A 14,667-nucleotide genomic window follows, 5' to 3' on the forward strand; every position below is an offset into this window, starting at 1 on the left:
CTGGTCCTCACGCGTGCCCCGCGCCCCGCGCCCGCGCCCCGCGCCCGCTGCAGTTCTGCCTCCTCCCTCAGGCCAGTCCCAGGCGGACTCCAGCAGCTTGGAGCAGGAGAAGTACCTGCAGGCCGTGGTCAACTCCATGCCCCGCTACGCCGACACATCAGGACGCAACACCCTCAGCGGCTTTTCCTCGGCCCACATGGGCAGCCACGGTGAGGGGTGCTCGAGGGCAGGGGAACTTCTGGGGGTCGTGGTGACAGTTATGGGGCAGGCCAGTGAGGGGGCAGAATGTTTGGGGTGTGAGACGTGGGAGACAGCCCAGCATGGGACCAGATGAGTGTCCTGAGCCCCCGCTCTGATCACTCCTCTCCCACCCCACTGAGCTCCTCGACCTGGACACAGCTCTCAAAACCCATCTGGTCCTCGTCCCTCCTTCATCCTGCTCACGTCCTCAGTGTCCACAGCCCACCCTCCAGCCAGGCCGTCTTACCTCTCGGCTTCTCTTCCATCTGTCCTGGCCCCTCGGGCCTTGTCCTCACTCGTCTCCCCGTCCCTGCCCCATCGTGGCCCTCGATGCACACTGGACCACTGTCCCCGTGGATCCGTGCAGCAGAACTCTCCTGCCTCTGTCCACACCTGGCCCTGCCCGTGAGCCCACACCTCCCTGTGGCCTCTGTCCTGCACGGGGCCATCACCCTCGTTTGCAGAGGAGGCACCAGCCCCTGAAGGCCGGGCGAGGGCCTAGAGGCCATCAGTGGGCCTTGTCATTTGCCACAGGGATGCTCGTGCAGGGTGACCCCGAGGTGCTGGGTGACTCAAGACATGCTGCTGTCCACCGTGGGGGTGGCCCCTGTAGAGGGTGGTCTGGCCTCCTGGGGCAACAGACAAGGAACCTATTGGGGAGGTGAACCAGGCGGGTGCTGGGCGCGGGAGAGACGCCCACGAGGGCCTCGTTCTGTCGTGAGGAAGGAAGGTCCTCCTCAGAGTCTCACGCCAGGCAGTGACCTCTCCTGCTCCCCCTTCCCCCTGGTCCCCTATGCTTCTGCCCAGCCCCGACCCCCCACTTCCCTCACCTCATCGGACACTGTCTCCCTTTCTCCCCGTCTGCCTCCACTTCCTCCATCTGACCCCGTCACCCCTGTGACCCCATCTCCGTCTGACCTCGTCTCCCCCTGGCCGTTGGTAGTGCCACACAAGCCCCTTCTCCACGAGCCCCCCAGTGCAGATTGAGGCAGTGGTCACATCTTGGGGAGGCCTCCCTGGTTCCCTCATCCCACCCTCGTGCTTGTCTGCGTTTCTCTGTAGTTCACAGGCTGGGGTGACAGGTGGGTTTTGGGGGCTGGTGGCACCACCCACAGGCCAAGCTTTCCGGAAGCCTGGGTGTCATTCTCGATCCCTCCCACTCTGCCCGCCCGTCCTCTGAACTGACCGCCAGTGCTCAGCCTGGCCCAGGCCCCGCCGCCCTCTGTGGGGGGGCTCTGGAGCACAGAGAGACCCCAGGTCTCCGCCCCCCCTGCCCGTGCCGGCAGCAGCCTCCCTCCCAGCCTGACCCGGAGGCCGCGGCTCTTCACAGGCTCCGTGCTCACCTGTCTGCTGGCAGTTGCTGGGCACTGGGGACCAGGTGGGCTGGGAATGGGGCAGCCCGTCTGCCCTCGGGGTCCATCATGGGGATGTCCTCCTGGGGACAGCAGACTGACACCCACTCCTCTGGGGGTACGGACCTTACCCTTCTCGCTCTGCAGGGGTGTTGATCTCTGGTTTGAGAGTTTTCTGTTTTTCCAAATGTTGGAGTCCATCTTCAAGTGCGGTGTGTGGTCACACTGCCGCACCAGGTCCGCTCCCTCTGGGGTTCTGAGTGGCACCTCCCCTGGGCTTCTGTGCCCTGGGCCTGCACCTCCCCCCCAGGCACCTGCTTGTTGCCGACTGTTCACAGAGTCCACTGGGGCTGCCTCCTGGCGTCCCCCGAGTTTAAGGTGTGGGCTGTACCCCTCATTGCTCACTGCAGCTGTCTATGTCCTAAGAGCACACTGTGTACTTGCTGGGGGTGACTGTGCCTCCTGCCCGTGTGGAGGGGCTGTGGCAGGCAGGGGACGGCGGCCCTGTGGCCTTCTCTGCAGGGGCCGGTGAGCAGGGCTGGTGCCGCTGCCTCACCAGGTTCCCTGTGCCTCTCGCTGGGCCAGCCCAGCCCGTGAGCCTGGGCCTTACCTCTCTGGCGGGCGGCACCACTCAGCCTGGTTCCAGGGCTGGGCCGGCCTGTGTGCTCTACTGAGCTGCTCTCCCCGGTCACGGGCTGGGAGCTCCCAGGACCCGGGCCTCCCCTTGCTGCTGTGCACCTGGCAGAGGCCCTGGGTGGGATGTGCTGCGAGGGGCTTGAGGTGATGCCCATGGGTCTGAGGGCCCACGGACGGGTCTCAGAGGATGTATGTGAAGGAGAGCCAGGGTTCCTGCCTCCTCTGACCTGTCCTACCCGCCCCTAGCCCTCTGCTTCCTGGTCTGACCTCTAGGGGCCCGAGGACCTTGACATTGACCCCTGCTGTCTGCGGGGCCCCCAGGGGACTTGGTGGGTCCCAGCCCTGCACCCGTTCCCTTTGGGCCACAAGACCCGCACACTGGGCAAACACATAGGCCTGGGCCAGGCCTGAGCTTTCTCTCTGCTGTGCCCCCAGTGCCCAGCCCCCGAGCCAGGGTCACTACGCTGTCCAACCCCATGGCGGCCTCGGCCTCCAGATGGACCGCGCCCCAAGGTACCGTACCGGCCACTCAGGCTGGATCCCCCACGCCAGGCACAGGTGCCCCTGTGTGACTGGGTCATCGTGGGCACTAACGTCCCCCACGCCTGCCACTAACGCCCGTGTGATAGGCCAGCAACCCAGCCTCCCGCAGTCCTGGGCACTAACATCCTCGCACCCAAGTTTTGCCCCTGCCACTGATGCAGGCACAGGTCCCTGTGGGGTCCTGTTGACGTCCCCACCCCCTGGGGAGCTCAACCCCAGGTAAGCGGTGCCCTGGCCATTTGGTGCTCACCTGCTCCCTCTGTGCAGGTAAATGGGGCAGCGTTCGGGTCAGCGGGCGCAGCGGTGGGCTCAGTGGTGATGTGGGCTCCCGGCTAGCAGGCAGAGATGCGCTGAGCCCCCCTCAGGCCAACGGGGCTCCCCCAGACCCAGGCTTTCTGCGGCCCCAGCGTGCAGCTCTCTACATCATCGGGGACAAGGCCCAGCTCAAGGTGACAGGCGGGGTGTGGGGCCAGGTGGGGGCCTGGGCCTGGGCTCATCTCACTGTGCGGGTCTCCTCCAGGGCGTGCGGCCAGACCCCCTGCAGCAGTGGGAGCTGGTGCCCATCGAGGTGTTTGAGGCACGGCAGGTGAAGGCCAGCTTCAAGAAGCTGCTGAAGGCTTGCATCCCGGGCTATCCCGCCCTCGAGCCCAGCCCAGCCACCTTCCTGCGCTCTCTGGAGGACTCGGAGTGGCTGACCCAGGTCTCTGCACCGCCCCGCCCCCGCCCCTGCCCCCGCGCCCATCGTGGGGGTGAGGAGATGGAGAGGGGCTGTCGGGCCAAGTGCTGGGCCCTTCACTCACCTGTTGCCAAAGGCGAACGGGGTCTTGGCTCACCCACCAGCAGTGCTGGGCCCTGGGAAGGTTGTGGCCACTGCCCACCTGGGTGGTGGGGGAGGCAAGGCCTGGCTGTCAGGGCCACTGCTGTCCTTCAGGGTCTTGCCTCCCCGGCTTGGGCCACCTCTTTGGTCGTGGAGGATGTGGGAGGGTGGGAGGCAGCAGTCAGCTGTCCAGGCAGACTGCGCTGTGGTGCCCGCCTTGCTGGCTGCCCCTGGGTGCAGTGCCCACGTGGCCGCCACGCCGTGGACATGTGGGTCTCAGCCCGGTCAGGGCGGGGTCTGAGGCTGCGGCCCCTGCAGGTGCACAAGCTGCTGCAGGTGTCGGTGCTGGTGGCGGAGCTCCTGCACTCGGGCTCCTCCGTGCTGGTGAGCCTGGAGGACGGCTGGGACGTCACCACCCAGGTGCGCAGCGGGCGGGGCGGCGGGCGGGCCTGGCCTGGGCCTGGGCCGCGTCCTGAGTGCTGGTGCTCTGCAGGTGGTGTCCCTGGTGCAGCTGCTCTCGGACCCTTTCTACCGCACGCTGGAGGGCTTCCGCCTGCTGGTGGAGAAGGAGTGGCTGTCCTTCGGCCACCGCTTCAGCCATCGGGGGGCCCACACCCTGGCTGGGCAGAGCAGCGGCTTCACGCCCGTCTTCCTGCAGTTCCTGGACTGTGTGCACCAGGTGAGCAGGGGCTGTGGTGGAGGCTGAGCTCCCGGACCCCCCCGGCTCCTGACCCCTGGCTCCACACAGGTCCACCTGCAGTTCCCCATGGAGTTCGAGTTCAGTTCCTTCTACCTCAAGTTTCTTGGCTACCACCACGTGTCCTGCCGTTTCCGGACCTTCCTGCTGGACTCGGACTACGAGCGCATCGAGCTGGGTAGGGCGCCGGAGGGGTGGGGGCGGGGTGGGTGTGGGCTGGCGGGCGGGGCTCAGTGCTGCTCCCTGCAGGGCTGCTGTACGAGGAGAAGGGGGAGCGCAAAGGCCCCCAGGCCTGCAGGTCTGTGTGGGAGTACGTGGAGCGGCTCAGCAGAAGGACCCCCGTGTTCTACAACTACATGTACGCACCCGAGGACGCGGAGGTGAGCTTTCCCGGCAGGGCGGGGGGCAGGCGGGCGCCTCCTCGCCCAGCTCCTCATGCTGCGCCTCCCCCAGGTCCTGCGGCCCTACAGCAACGTGTCCAACCTGAAGGTGTGGGACTTCTACACCGAGGAGACACTGGCTCAGGGCCCCCCGTATGACTGGGAGCTGGCCCAGGGGCCACCGGAGCCCCCAGAGGAAGAGCGGCCTGACGGGGGTGCTCCCCAGAGCAGGCGCCGCGTGGTGTGGCCCTGCTATGACAGCCGCCCCCGAGCCCAGCCCGATGCCATCTCACGTCTGCTGGAGGTGCGTGTGGCTCCTGCCCACCCAGTGCCCTCAGACCTGTGCGTGTGTGTGCGTGTGTGTGCGTGTGGGAGAACGTGGAGCGGCTCAGAAGGACCCCCGTGTTCTACAACTACATGTACGCACCCGAGGACGTGGAGGTGAGCTTGCCCGGAGGTGAGTGTGCAAGTGTGTGCGTGTGTGTGTGGGTGCCGCGGCCCTGCCCTTCGCCAGCCTGCAAACTGCCTGCAGTGATTGGTTTCCTGGGGTCTGTCATGAACCCCAGGGTGCTCTGGGTATGTGCGCCTTCCCTGGCCACCTGTGGGGCGGCCCTAAGGGAAGACAAGGTTTCCCCAGGTCCATGGTGACTCCAGCTCCAGCCTCCCCACCCCCTAATGTGAGCAGTGACTCTTTTGGCTCCTCGGGTCCCCTGGAGAGACAAGCATGCCTGTGGGCCTGGGAGCCTTTCTCCTTGGAGATCACACCTGCTCTGCCTCGGGGGTTGGGGTGCATGGAGGCAAGTCCCTGGGACAGGGACAGAGCCTGTGAGCTGGAGGGCTGGGGGAACACGGGCCAGCAGCCAGGAAGCCATGGACCCTGGGAAGGCTGGCACCCCACCGTGGACTCAGGGCTGGGGGAGTCCGAGCATCTCAGAGCTTCTATTTGCTTGTGGGGAGAGTGGGGACGCTGGTTCCTGCGTTTCAGGGAGGTGGTGGTGCAACCCTGTGGGTCATAGATTCACCCGTCAGCCCGGGGCCCCGCTCTCGGGGGACATGAGTGGACGTGGCGTCTGGAGGGAATTCTGCCACTTGCTTCCTCCCCACTAGTCGTGTGGCGCGTCCCTGTCTGCACTGAGACTGCGACTGTCTGTCCTCACACGTGAGGTGACTTTACACTCAGAACATGGTTGGGTCTTCTTTTCATCTATTCTGACGGTTGGAGTTTTATTGGAATTTTTAGTCCATTTACACTTCATTATTGATGTGGTTTGGTTGAAGTCTAGGTTCTTGCTATTTGTTTTCTATTTAGCTTTTATATTTTTGCTCCTTTGTCTTTTTTCCTAACAATTGAGGATTAAAAAAAAATTTTTTTTCTTTTATTGATTTTAGAGATAAAGTGAAAGGGAAAGAGAAATAGAAACATTGAGAGAGAACATGGACTGGCCGCCTCCTGCATGCCCCCCACTGGGGATCAGGCCCACAACCTGGGCATGTGCCCTGACCGGGAATCAACTTGGTGACCTCTTGGTGCAGGGTTGACGTTCAGCCACTGAGCCACACCCGCCAGACAAGGTATTTTTTCTATCCTCACCAAGGACATTTTTTTTTTTTTTTTTTTTGGTAGGTGCCCTTAGCAGAAACTGAACCCGGTCCTCTCTGGTCCACAGGCCCACACTCCCACTGCTGAGCCAAACCGGCCAGGGCAGGTTTTTTGTTTTTTATATTTTTTCTTTATTGATTTTAGAGGGAGAGAAAGATAGAAACATCAGTGAGAGCCCTGGCTGGCTCAGCGGTTAGAGTGTCGGCCCGTGGACCAATGAGTTGCGGGGTTCACTTCAGGTCAAGGGCACGTACCTTGGTAGCATTCGTTCCTGGCTTTGGTCAGGTCGTGCAGGAGGCAACCAGTCGATGTGGTCTATCACATCGATGTTTCTCTCTGTCTCTCTCTCCTTTCCTCTCACTCTATCTGATAATAAGTAGAAAGATATCCTCAGATGAGGAATAAAAGGAAAAACAGTGAGAGAGAACATCGACTGGCCGCCTCCTGCACGCCCCCCACTGGGCATCAGGCCCACAACCCAGGCATGTGCCCTGACCAGGAATCAAACCAGGACCTCTGGGTCCGTGGGATAACACTCAATCCACCAAGCCACATCAACCAGGTTTGAGGGTTTTTTTATCCTCACCCGAGGACACTTTTTTGCATTTATCTTCAGATGGAGCAGGAGGGAGAGAGAGACACATTGACTGGTTGCCACCCACACAACCCTAACAGGGGCCAGGGAAAAACTGCAACCGACGTACGTGCCCATAGCAGAAACCAAATTTGGGCCTCTGGTCTGCAGGCCGACGCTCTAACCACTGAGCCAGACTGGCCAGGGCGGGGGGGTTTTTTTCCCCCCAATCTTCACCGGAGGACATTTTTCCATTTTTGGTTCAGATAGATTGGGAGGGAGAGGGAGAGAGAGAAACATCAATGTGAAAGGGACACATCGAGTGGCTACCTCCCACACGACCCCAACCAGGGCCGGGGACAAACTGCAACCGAGGCACGTGTCCTTAGCAGGAACCGAACCCGGGTCTCTCTGGACCACAGGCCGACACTCTAACCGCTGAGCCAAACCGGCCAGGGCACGAGTTTTGTTTTTTTTTTTTTGGTTAACCCTGAAGATACTTTTTTTCATTGGTTTTTAGATCGAGTGTGAGGGAGGGAGGAGGTAGAGAGAGAGAGAGAGAAACATTGGTGTGAGGGAGACACATCAATTGGTTGCCTCCCACACATGCCCCAACTGGGGCTGGGAACTGAACCCATAGCCTAAGTATGTGCCTTTGACCAGGAATCCAACCCACAACCCTTTGCTGCACAGGCTGACACTGAGCACACCAACCAGGGCCAGTTTAGTGTTTTCTTTTTTTCTTCACTGATTTTAGAGATGGAGAGGGAGAGGGAGAGGGAGAAAGAAACATCGATGAGAGAGAACATGGACTGACTGCCTCCTGCATGCCCCCCCTGGGGATCGGGTCCACAACCTGAACATGTGCCCTGACCAGGAATTAAACCGGCGACCTCTTAGTGCATGGGTCGACGCTCAACCACTGAGCCACACCGGCCAGGCCAGTTGAACATTTTTTTAGTATTCCATGTTATCTATTTTATTAGGCTTTTGAGATATGTCTCTGTGTTATTTCTAGTGGCTGTGAGGGAACCACAGTAGTCTTCCCTTACCCATTCATGGTTTCAGTTACCTGTGATCAACCATGGTCCAAAAACATTAAATGAAAGATTTCAGAAACAATTCATGTTTTAAATTGCACATTATTCTGAATTGCATGATGAAATCTGGCACCATCCTGCTCTGTCCTGCTCAGCACATGAATCACCCTTGTCCAGCATCTCCACGCTGTGGATGTTCCCTGCCTGTTAGCCACTCAGTAGTCACCTTGGTCATCAGACCGACTGTCGCAGGGCTGCAGTGCTTGTGTTGAAGTCACCCTGGTTTTACTAAATAACGGACCCTAAGCCACCAACATCACTTTTGTTCCAATGTATTGTTATGTTTAATGATTAACTATTGTTAATGTCTTACTATGCCTAATTTATAAATTAAAATTTATCACAGGTATGTAGGTACAGGAGAAAACGTAGTATAATGGTAGCTACTATTCCAGTTTCAGGCCTCCACTGGGGGTCTTGGAACATGTTCGCGTGCATAAGGGGGAGGACTGTGCCGCCTCACAGGAACCACACACCAGTGCTCCCGTGCACCCGTCTGCCAGGCTGTCATGGCTGACTTCCACCCAGGACAGATACGAGCATACACAGTGTTGTGTTTACATAGTCGACTTTGTTTCAAAGAGATTAGAAGTGAGGAAAAAGCCAGTTTCAGTATTTTCGCTCTTTCGTTGTGATGTGATACAGGGTCATTTCCCTTTGGCTGAGGGCTCAGTGCTGCTTGTGCAGGTTTCCAGGCACAGTCCTCAGCTTCCGCTACCTGGAGGTGTGTCTCGTGCCTTTGTTTACTGAAGGATGTTTTATTTGAATGTAGAATTCTAGGCTGACAGCCTTTTACACTCAGTAGTTTTAAATATATCATTCCAGATGTTTTCTGGCTTGTTGTGTTTCTTATTAAAAGTTGGTGCTCGCAAGAGGTCGCCAGTTTGGTTCCTGGTCAGGGCACATGCCCAGGTTGTGGGCCAAATCCCCAGCGGGGGGCGTGCAGGAGGTGACCAGTCGATGTTCTCTCCCTCTCCCTTCCTCTCTCTCTGAAATAAAGGGAAAAAAAGTTGGTGTTGGTTCTTATGCTTGTAAACTGCACCTTTTTTTTTCTCTTCATCTTCAGTTTCAACAGTTTGACCATCACAAAGTTTTTCTCTGTGTTGATTCTGCTTAGGGCACCTTAAGTGTCCTAAATCTATGGGATGGTAGTTTTTATCAAGTTTAATACATTTTAGGCTATTTCTTTTAAGTTTTTTTTTTCCCTTCACAATCTCTCTCTCTCTCCTTTCTTCTGGAACTTTATTGTCCCATAGGTCACCAAGGCTGTGTTTTTTTTGTTTTTTTTTGCCTCCAATCTTTCCCCTCTGCAGTTCATTTTGGATGGTTACTATTACCTTGTCTTCAAGCTCATTTTTCTTTCTTATGTTTATGTACTCTTAAGCTTATCTAATGAATTTTTCATTTTAGATATTTTTCAGCTCTACAACTTTTCTTTAATATATTCTCTGGAGAATCCCCATCTGTTCAACCATTATGTCCATCTTTTTCTCTAAATCTTAAACATTTTTATAACTTTCCCATTTCTTATATGGTAATTACAGTACCAGTTTTATTTCTGCATCTGTTTTTAACTATTCCCTGGCTCTCATTTTCCTGCCCTTTTGCTTTAATAATATTTTTATAAGCTGGATATTGTGGATTCTACATTGTTGAGCATCAGGATTGTGTTGTCTTCCTTTAAAGAATCTTGAGCTCTGACCAGTTTGACTCAGTGGTTAGAGTGTTGGCCCGCGGACCAAAGAGTCGCAGGTTCAGTTCCGGCCAAGGGCACGGACCTCGACTGCAGTTCATCCCCAGCCCTGGTCAGGGTCGTGCGGGAGACAGCCAGTCGATATGTCTTTCTCACGTCAGTGTTTCTGTCTGTCTCCCTCTCTCCCACTCTATCTGAAGATAAATGGAAAAATATCCTCAGGTGAGGATGAAAAAAAAGAACCTTGAATTTTATTCTTGCAGGTAGTTAATGAGTTTGTAGCAGCTGGATTTTTCCTGGGGTTGTGTCTCAGCTTTTGTAGGGCAGATCTCGAGACACCCTCACTCTAGGTTCAGAGAAACCCTACTCCAAAGACATGGCCTCCCCGGGGTTTCGGTTGAAGGTTCGGTGTGTCTGGCAAGGACCCTCCACTCTAGGTGTCCGGCATTCCTTCCTCTCCCTGCAGCACATAATCTCCAGAATTTGGATTTAGCTCACAGCTTCCTAGTAGCTATTCAGGTCTGGCAACATCTTGCCTGGCAAATGGCAGTTAACTTTGGCCAAACACTCAGGAGGCCACAGTGTGGATTTCTAGAGCTCTTCTGGGGCAGTCCCTCTACTCAGATCAAGTGCCACCCTGCGGACCCAGGTACGTCCGCATCCCCCAGCCTCCCGTTGCTGCCTCCTCAGCTCAGCAAAACCTGCTTTGCTCGGGCTCTAGCTCCCCACATACAGCTGTGGCCCCTGGTGTCACCTTGTCTTAGGGTCTCAGGGCTGCACTTCTCGTCAGTCCATGGTGGTTTATAGTGACTGGTCAGGGACTGGTCACTGTTGAGCCAGAGGTGGAAGTCCAGCTGTTTCCGTGTCAAGTTAGCTGGCAGTTCAATTGTGTTTTGAAGAGAGCATGTATTTTTTCTTGTAGGTTTTTGGGTTTTCACTTCGTATTTCAGCTGTTTTCTGTAATATCCTTTGGTTTGGTGTTTGGGGTGCTCTTGGTTATGTTGTGTGATGCCTCTTACTAAAAACTTCCAGCTGTGGTCTCTAAAAAAAAATATATATATATTTAATCCTCACCTGAGAACATTTTTTGATATTTTGTTCAGATAGAGTGGGAGGGAGGGAGAGAGAGAGAGAGAAACATCGACACATCGAATGGTTGCCACCCACATAACCCAACCAGGGCCAGGGCCAAACTGCAACCGACTAAGTATGGACCTTACTCATCCCTCCACCTGCCTCCTCCTGTCCTCGGTTATACATGTTAGACCTTTTCTTACTCTCTCACTTTCTGTATTTTCCTTCCTTTTGCTTTTTTGTGTTCCAGGCTGGGTATTTTCTTCTGAATAATGTTAGTTCACTAATTCTCCCCCAGGAGTTGCAGCGGCTGGAGACAGAGCTGGGCCGACCCCCTGAGCGCTGGAAGGACACCTGGGATCGGGTGAAGGCTGCGCAGCGCCTTGAAGGCCGGCCAGATGGACGTGTGAGCGGGGCGGGGCTGGGGGGCTGGGTGGACTTGCTGCAGGAGGAGGTGGAGCCTGCTGGCCCTGACACAGCCCGTCTTCTGCCCCCAGGGCACCCCCAGTTCCCTGCTGGTGTCAAGTGTGCCCCACCACCGCCGCTCGCTGGGTGTGTACCTGCAGGAGGGGCCCGTGGGCTCCACCCTGAGCCTCAGCCTGGACAGTGATCAGAGTGGGGGCTCCACCACATCTGGCTCCCGCCAGGCCGCCCGCCGCAGCACCAGCACCCTGTACAGCCAGTTCCAGACAGCCGAGCGTGAGAACAGGTGTGAGGTGTGGTGTGGGCACTGCCAAGCTGGGGGCTCTGGGGGGCTCAGGAGGCAGGTGCCTTTTGGGAGCTTCCAGTCATCCTTAGGTGAAGATTTGCGGGGAGGATACGATGGTGGCCTGAGGATGAGCTCACAGTTGCCAGAGCAGCAGGTGGGCTTGGAAAGGGTTTGGGATGTAGAACCAGTGACCACAGCTGGCCAAGGTGGTGGCAGAGCAGAGACAGGCTGTGGGTGCTGTGAAGGAGGCAAGGTGCCTGCCAGGTGAAGTCGAAGTAGGTTCCAGGTGAGACCAGGCCCTGGCACACTGCGTCCCACCCTGTCTTGGGGGAGCCTCGTTGCCCGGCTGCCTCCGCAGACTTGCCTTCTGCGCGCTCCTCCCGCCTGCAGCATGTGCCCTGCGTGTGGGGCTGCGTCATGGGCACCCTGAGATTCTGATGTGGGACCATGTGTCTGTCACGAGATAGGTGGGGGGGCCCTTCTCTGACTTTCTGGGTACAGCTCCAGGGCTTTTTCGGGGCCCCCTGGCCAATGCGCCGGTGCAGGCTCAGTCTGGGGCAGGGGCTTGGTCTTGCTGCCAGAGGTGCTGTGGGCTGGGCTGGGCTGGGCTGGGATCTGATGGCTGGCCTGGCCCTGGTTCCGCCATAAACATAGGTCCTATGAGGGTACCCTCTATAAGAAGGGGGCCTTCATGAAACCCTGGAAGGCCCGCTGGTTCGTGCTAGACAAGACCAAGCACCAGGTGAGTGGTCAGTGGGCACAGGTGGGGAGGGGGAGGGGGGACCCCGCCCTGACTTCTGTCCTCCCTCAGCTGCGGTACTATGACCACCGCGTGGATACGCAGTGCAAAGGTGTCATCGACCTGGCGGAAGTGGAAGCGGTGGCTCCTGGCACTCCCGCCATGGGCGCCCCCAAGACCGTGGACGAGAAGGCCTTCTTTGACGTGAGCTGTGGCTAGTGTGGGAGGGGGTGGGCGGGCAGCGGGCTCCATGGGGTAAGCACTGCAGTCAGCTACCCGCCCTCCCCAGGTGAAGACGACTCGTCGTGTTTACAACTTCTGTGCCCAGGACGTGCCATCAGCCCAGCAGTGGGTGGACCAGATCCAGGGCTGCCTGTCAGACGCCTGAGCCCCGCTCGGCTGCTCTGTGTCCAGTTACAGACCACTAGGGGTGGGCAGGGCCCCCCGGCCATGTTTACAGCCCCCACCCTTGACAGTATTGAGGCCCAGCCCCCGAACTTGTGTGTACAGCCCCTGCCCGCTTTGCCCTGTCCACTCCGCCCACCCGGCCAGCTCTAACTTATTTCGGAGAACTGGCTGAGCGCCAGCCGGGAGGTGCCATGGTACAGCCCTCACGGTGGGCCTGTAAATAGCCCAGCCCCGTCCGCGTGGTGGCCCCGGCCGGCCCGCAGGCACCCTGTCCTATAAGCAGAGTCTATAAAGAGAACTACGTGCCACATGCCTGCGTCTCCTCAGCTCACCCACTCTGTCCAGTGCCCAGGTCCCCTGTTAAGGGGCCGAGTGCTGGTACCAGGGCGTCCATGGCCCTGGGGGTGGCTTCATCAGGCCCCTACTTGGGGCCTGGCCACCCATCCCCTGGCTTGGTTGGTCTTGGGGCCGGCATAGCCTGAGAGGAAGACCCCCCGGTGAAGGAGGGAGTGGTTTCCCTAAGGGGAGGTGGCGTCAGTCACGTGCAGGGCCCTCAGGAAGCTGTCCAGAAGACAGACTGGGCAGGAGGGGCTGAAGGATGAAGTCGTGGAAATGTGCTGGTCTCTGGTCAGATGGACTGGAGATGCTGAGGAGGGTGGGCTGGAAACAAGGGTGCCCGAGGACGTGGGGAAGAGGGTTTACATGAGGAGGGGGACACAGCCCTGTGGCAGGCACAGTGGGCTGGCTGCTACCTGAAGGCCTTGGTTCTGGGAACTGCTCCACATTGCCTGTCCCACCCCCAACCCCTCCCAATGTGTCTTGGGGTGGGTGGGCTCCTTTCCCGTTGAGATATGAGTCCCACCAGGCCCAGGGCCTCACCTGTGGGGTGGGCACCAGGCAGGGTGTGGGGGGGTCACTGCTGGCTCCTGGTGGGGGCTGGTGCCGTGAGGGCCTAGCTGGAGGCTGCACCTGCTGCGTAGGGGAGTAGAAGTGTGGGCCCAGGCAGGGCCTCTGCTGGCATGGGGGTGGGCACGCAGGTGCTCCCTAGGCCACATGGTTGGCTGTGGGACAAGGTTTCCAACACCCAGGAAACCCACCGGCCTGAGGCCCACGCCTGGTGTCACGTGGGGCCGTGGGGCTGTGGGGCTGTTCCCTGGGGCTGGGGGAAGTGAGGCCAGAAGTCACCAAAGCAGGGACCCTGGAGCAAGGAGGGTTCCTAGCCCCCAGTAGCCAGGAACAGACCCTGGGTGAGTGTCACTCCACCCTCCAGCTGCCCCTCCTGCTTGGCCACGGAGGACAGGGGAGGCCAGGGTGGCCCCCGTGCTCTGTCTGACTTGGGAGCTCTGGGCAGAGCTCGCTCCCCAAGGAGACAAGGTGCAGTGTTTGCTCAGGTGTTGCATGCGGCTGTGACTCAGGGACTGGCCTGGGCAGCAGACACCTCCTAACCCTTGTTGGCCAGGTTGGGGCTCCAGGGCCTGCAGCTTAACAACACACGAGCTTGTCAGTAAGAATAACACAACTTTATTGGGAGATCGGGATTTGGGTGCCCTGTCAGATCATCAGAACATTAAAAATGGACTCAACATCACACAATCCTGCAGCCTTCAGGACCATGGCCCTGCCCCTACCGGGTGCAGACCCCCACCCAGCACTGCTGGGACCAGTCTCCACCCTGCCTCCCTGCTGCACGCCCATGGCCAGCTCCTGCCAGGTGCCCGAACGCACCAGAGTGCCAGGGCTGGGGTACCCCTGCCAGGCCGAGGGTCTTGGTTTTTTTAAGGCAGTCAAATTTTGCATCCTGGCTCAAAGGCCAGCGCCCAGGGCCACTGGGCAGCTAAGACCCTGGGTGGCTGGCCCGGCTCTGGACATGCACTCGTCCCGAGTCAGGGAGGCCCTTCACTGCAGCTAGATACAAAGTGCAAACACGGCTCTTTCTGCGTTTGTTAAAAAATCGGTAAAGACACACTGGCAGCCTGTGGCGTCCGCACCCACCACGCCCTCGGTCCTCGTGGCACCTCAGAGTCATGGCCCCCGGCTCTGGCAGGCAGAGCACACGTCTGAAGCCTTATTGCTGTGCGTGGGGTCAGGCAGGAGTGATGCGAGCT

General features: G+C 58.4%; 1 protein-coding gene across 5 annotated transcripts in view; it reads left to right on the plus strand.

The window, feature by feature from the left end:
- Positions 1-13,979, plus strand: part of SBF1 (SET binding factor 1) — a 28,477-nt gene extending 14,498 nt beyond the window's left edge. For 3 of the 5 annotated variants that reach the window (XM_036278244.1, XM_036278246.1, XM_036278245.1), the window contains exons 28-41: positions 72-209; positions 2,664-2,741; positions 3,039-3,220; positions 3,292-3,471; positions 3,907-4,008; positions 4,082-4,267; positions 4,337-4,463; positions 4,535-4,665; positions 4,739-4,969; positions 11,005-11,112; positions 11,204-11,415; positions 12,070-12,157; positions 12,227-12,358; positions 12,444-13,979. In XM_036278244.1, the coding sequence (XP_036134137.1) occupies positions 72-209; positions 2,664-2,741; positions 3,039-3,220; positions 3,292-3,471; positions 3,907-4,008; positions 4,082-4,267; positions 4,337-4,463; positions 4,535-4,665; positions 4,739-4,969; positions 11,005-11,112; positions 11,204-11,415; positions 12,070-12,157; positions 12,227-12,358; positions 12,444-12,542 (1,994 nt within the window). In that variant the 3' untranslated portion in view covers positions 12,543-13,979. The remainder of the gene's footprint in view (positions 1-71; positions 210-2,663; positions 2,742-3,038; positions 3,221-3,291; positions 3,472-3,906; positions 4,009-4,081; positions 4,268-4,336; positions 4,464-4,534; positions 4,666-4,738; positions 4,970-11,004; positions 11,113-11,203; positions 11,416-12,069; positions 12,158-12,226; positions 12,359-12,443) is intronic. The other 2 variants (XM_036278247.1, XM_036278248.1) reach the window with 1 other exon arrangement.
- The last annotated feature ends 688 nt before the right edge of the window (positions 13,980-14,667 follow it).

This window comes from Molossus molossus, unplaced genomic scaffold, assembly GCF_014108415.1.
Source record: "Molossus molossus isolate mMolMol1 unplaced genomic scaffold, mMolMol1.p scaffold_m16_p_26, whole genome shotgun sequence".
NCBI classification, from domain to species: Eukaryota; Metazoa; Chordata; class Mammalia; order Chiroptera; family Molossidae; genus Molossus; species Molossus molossus.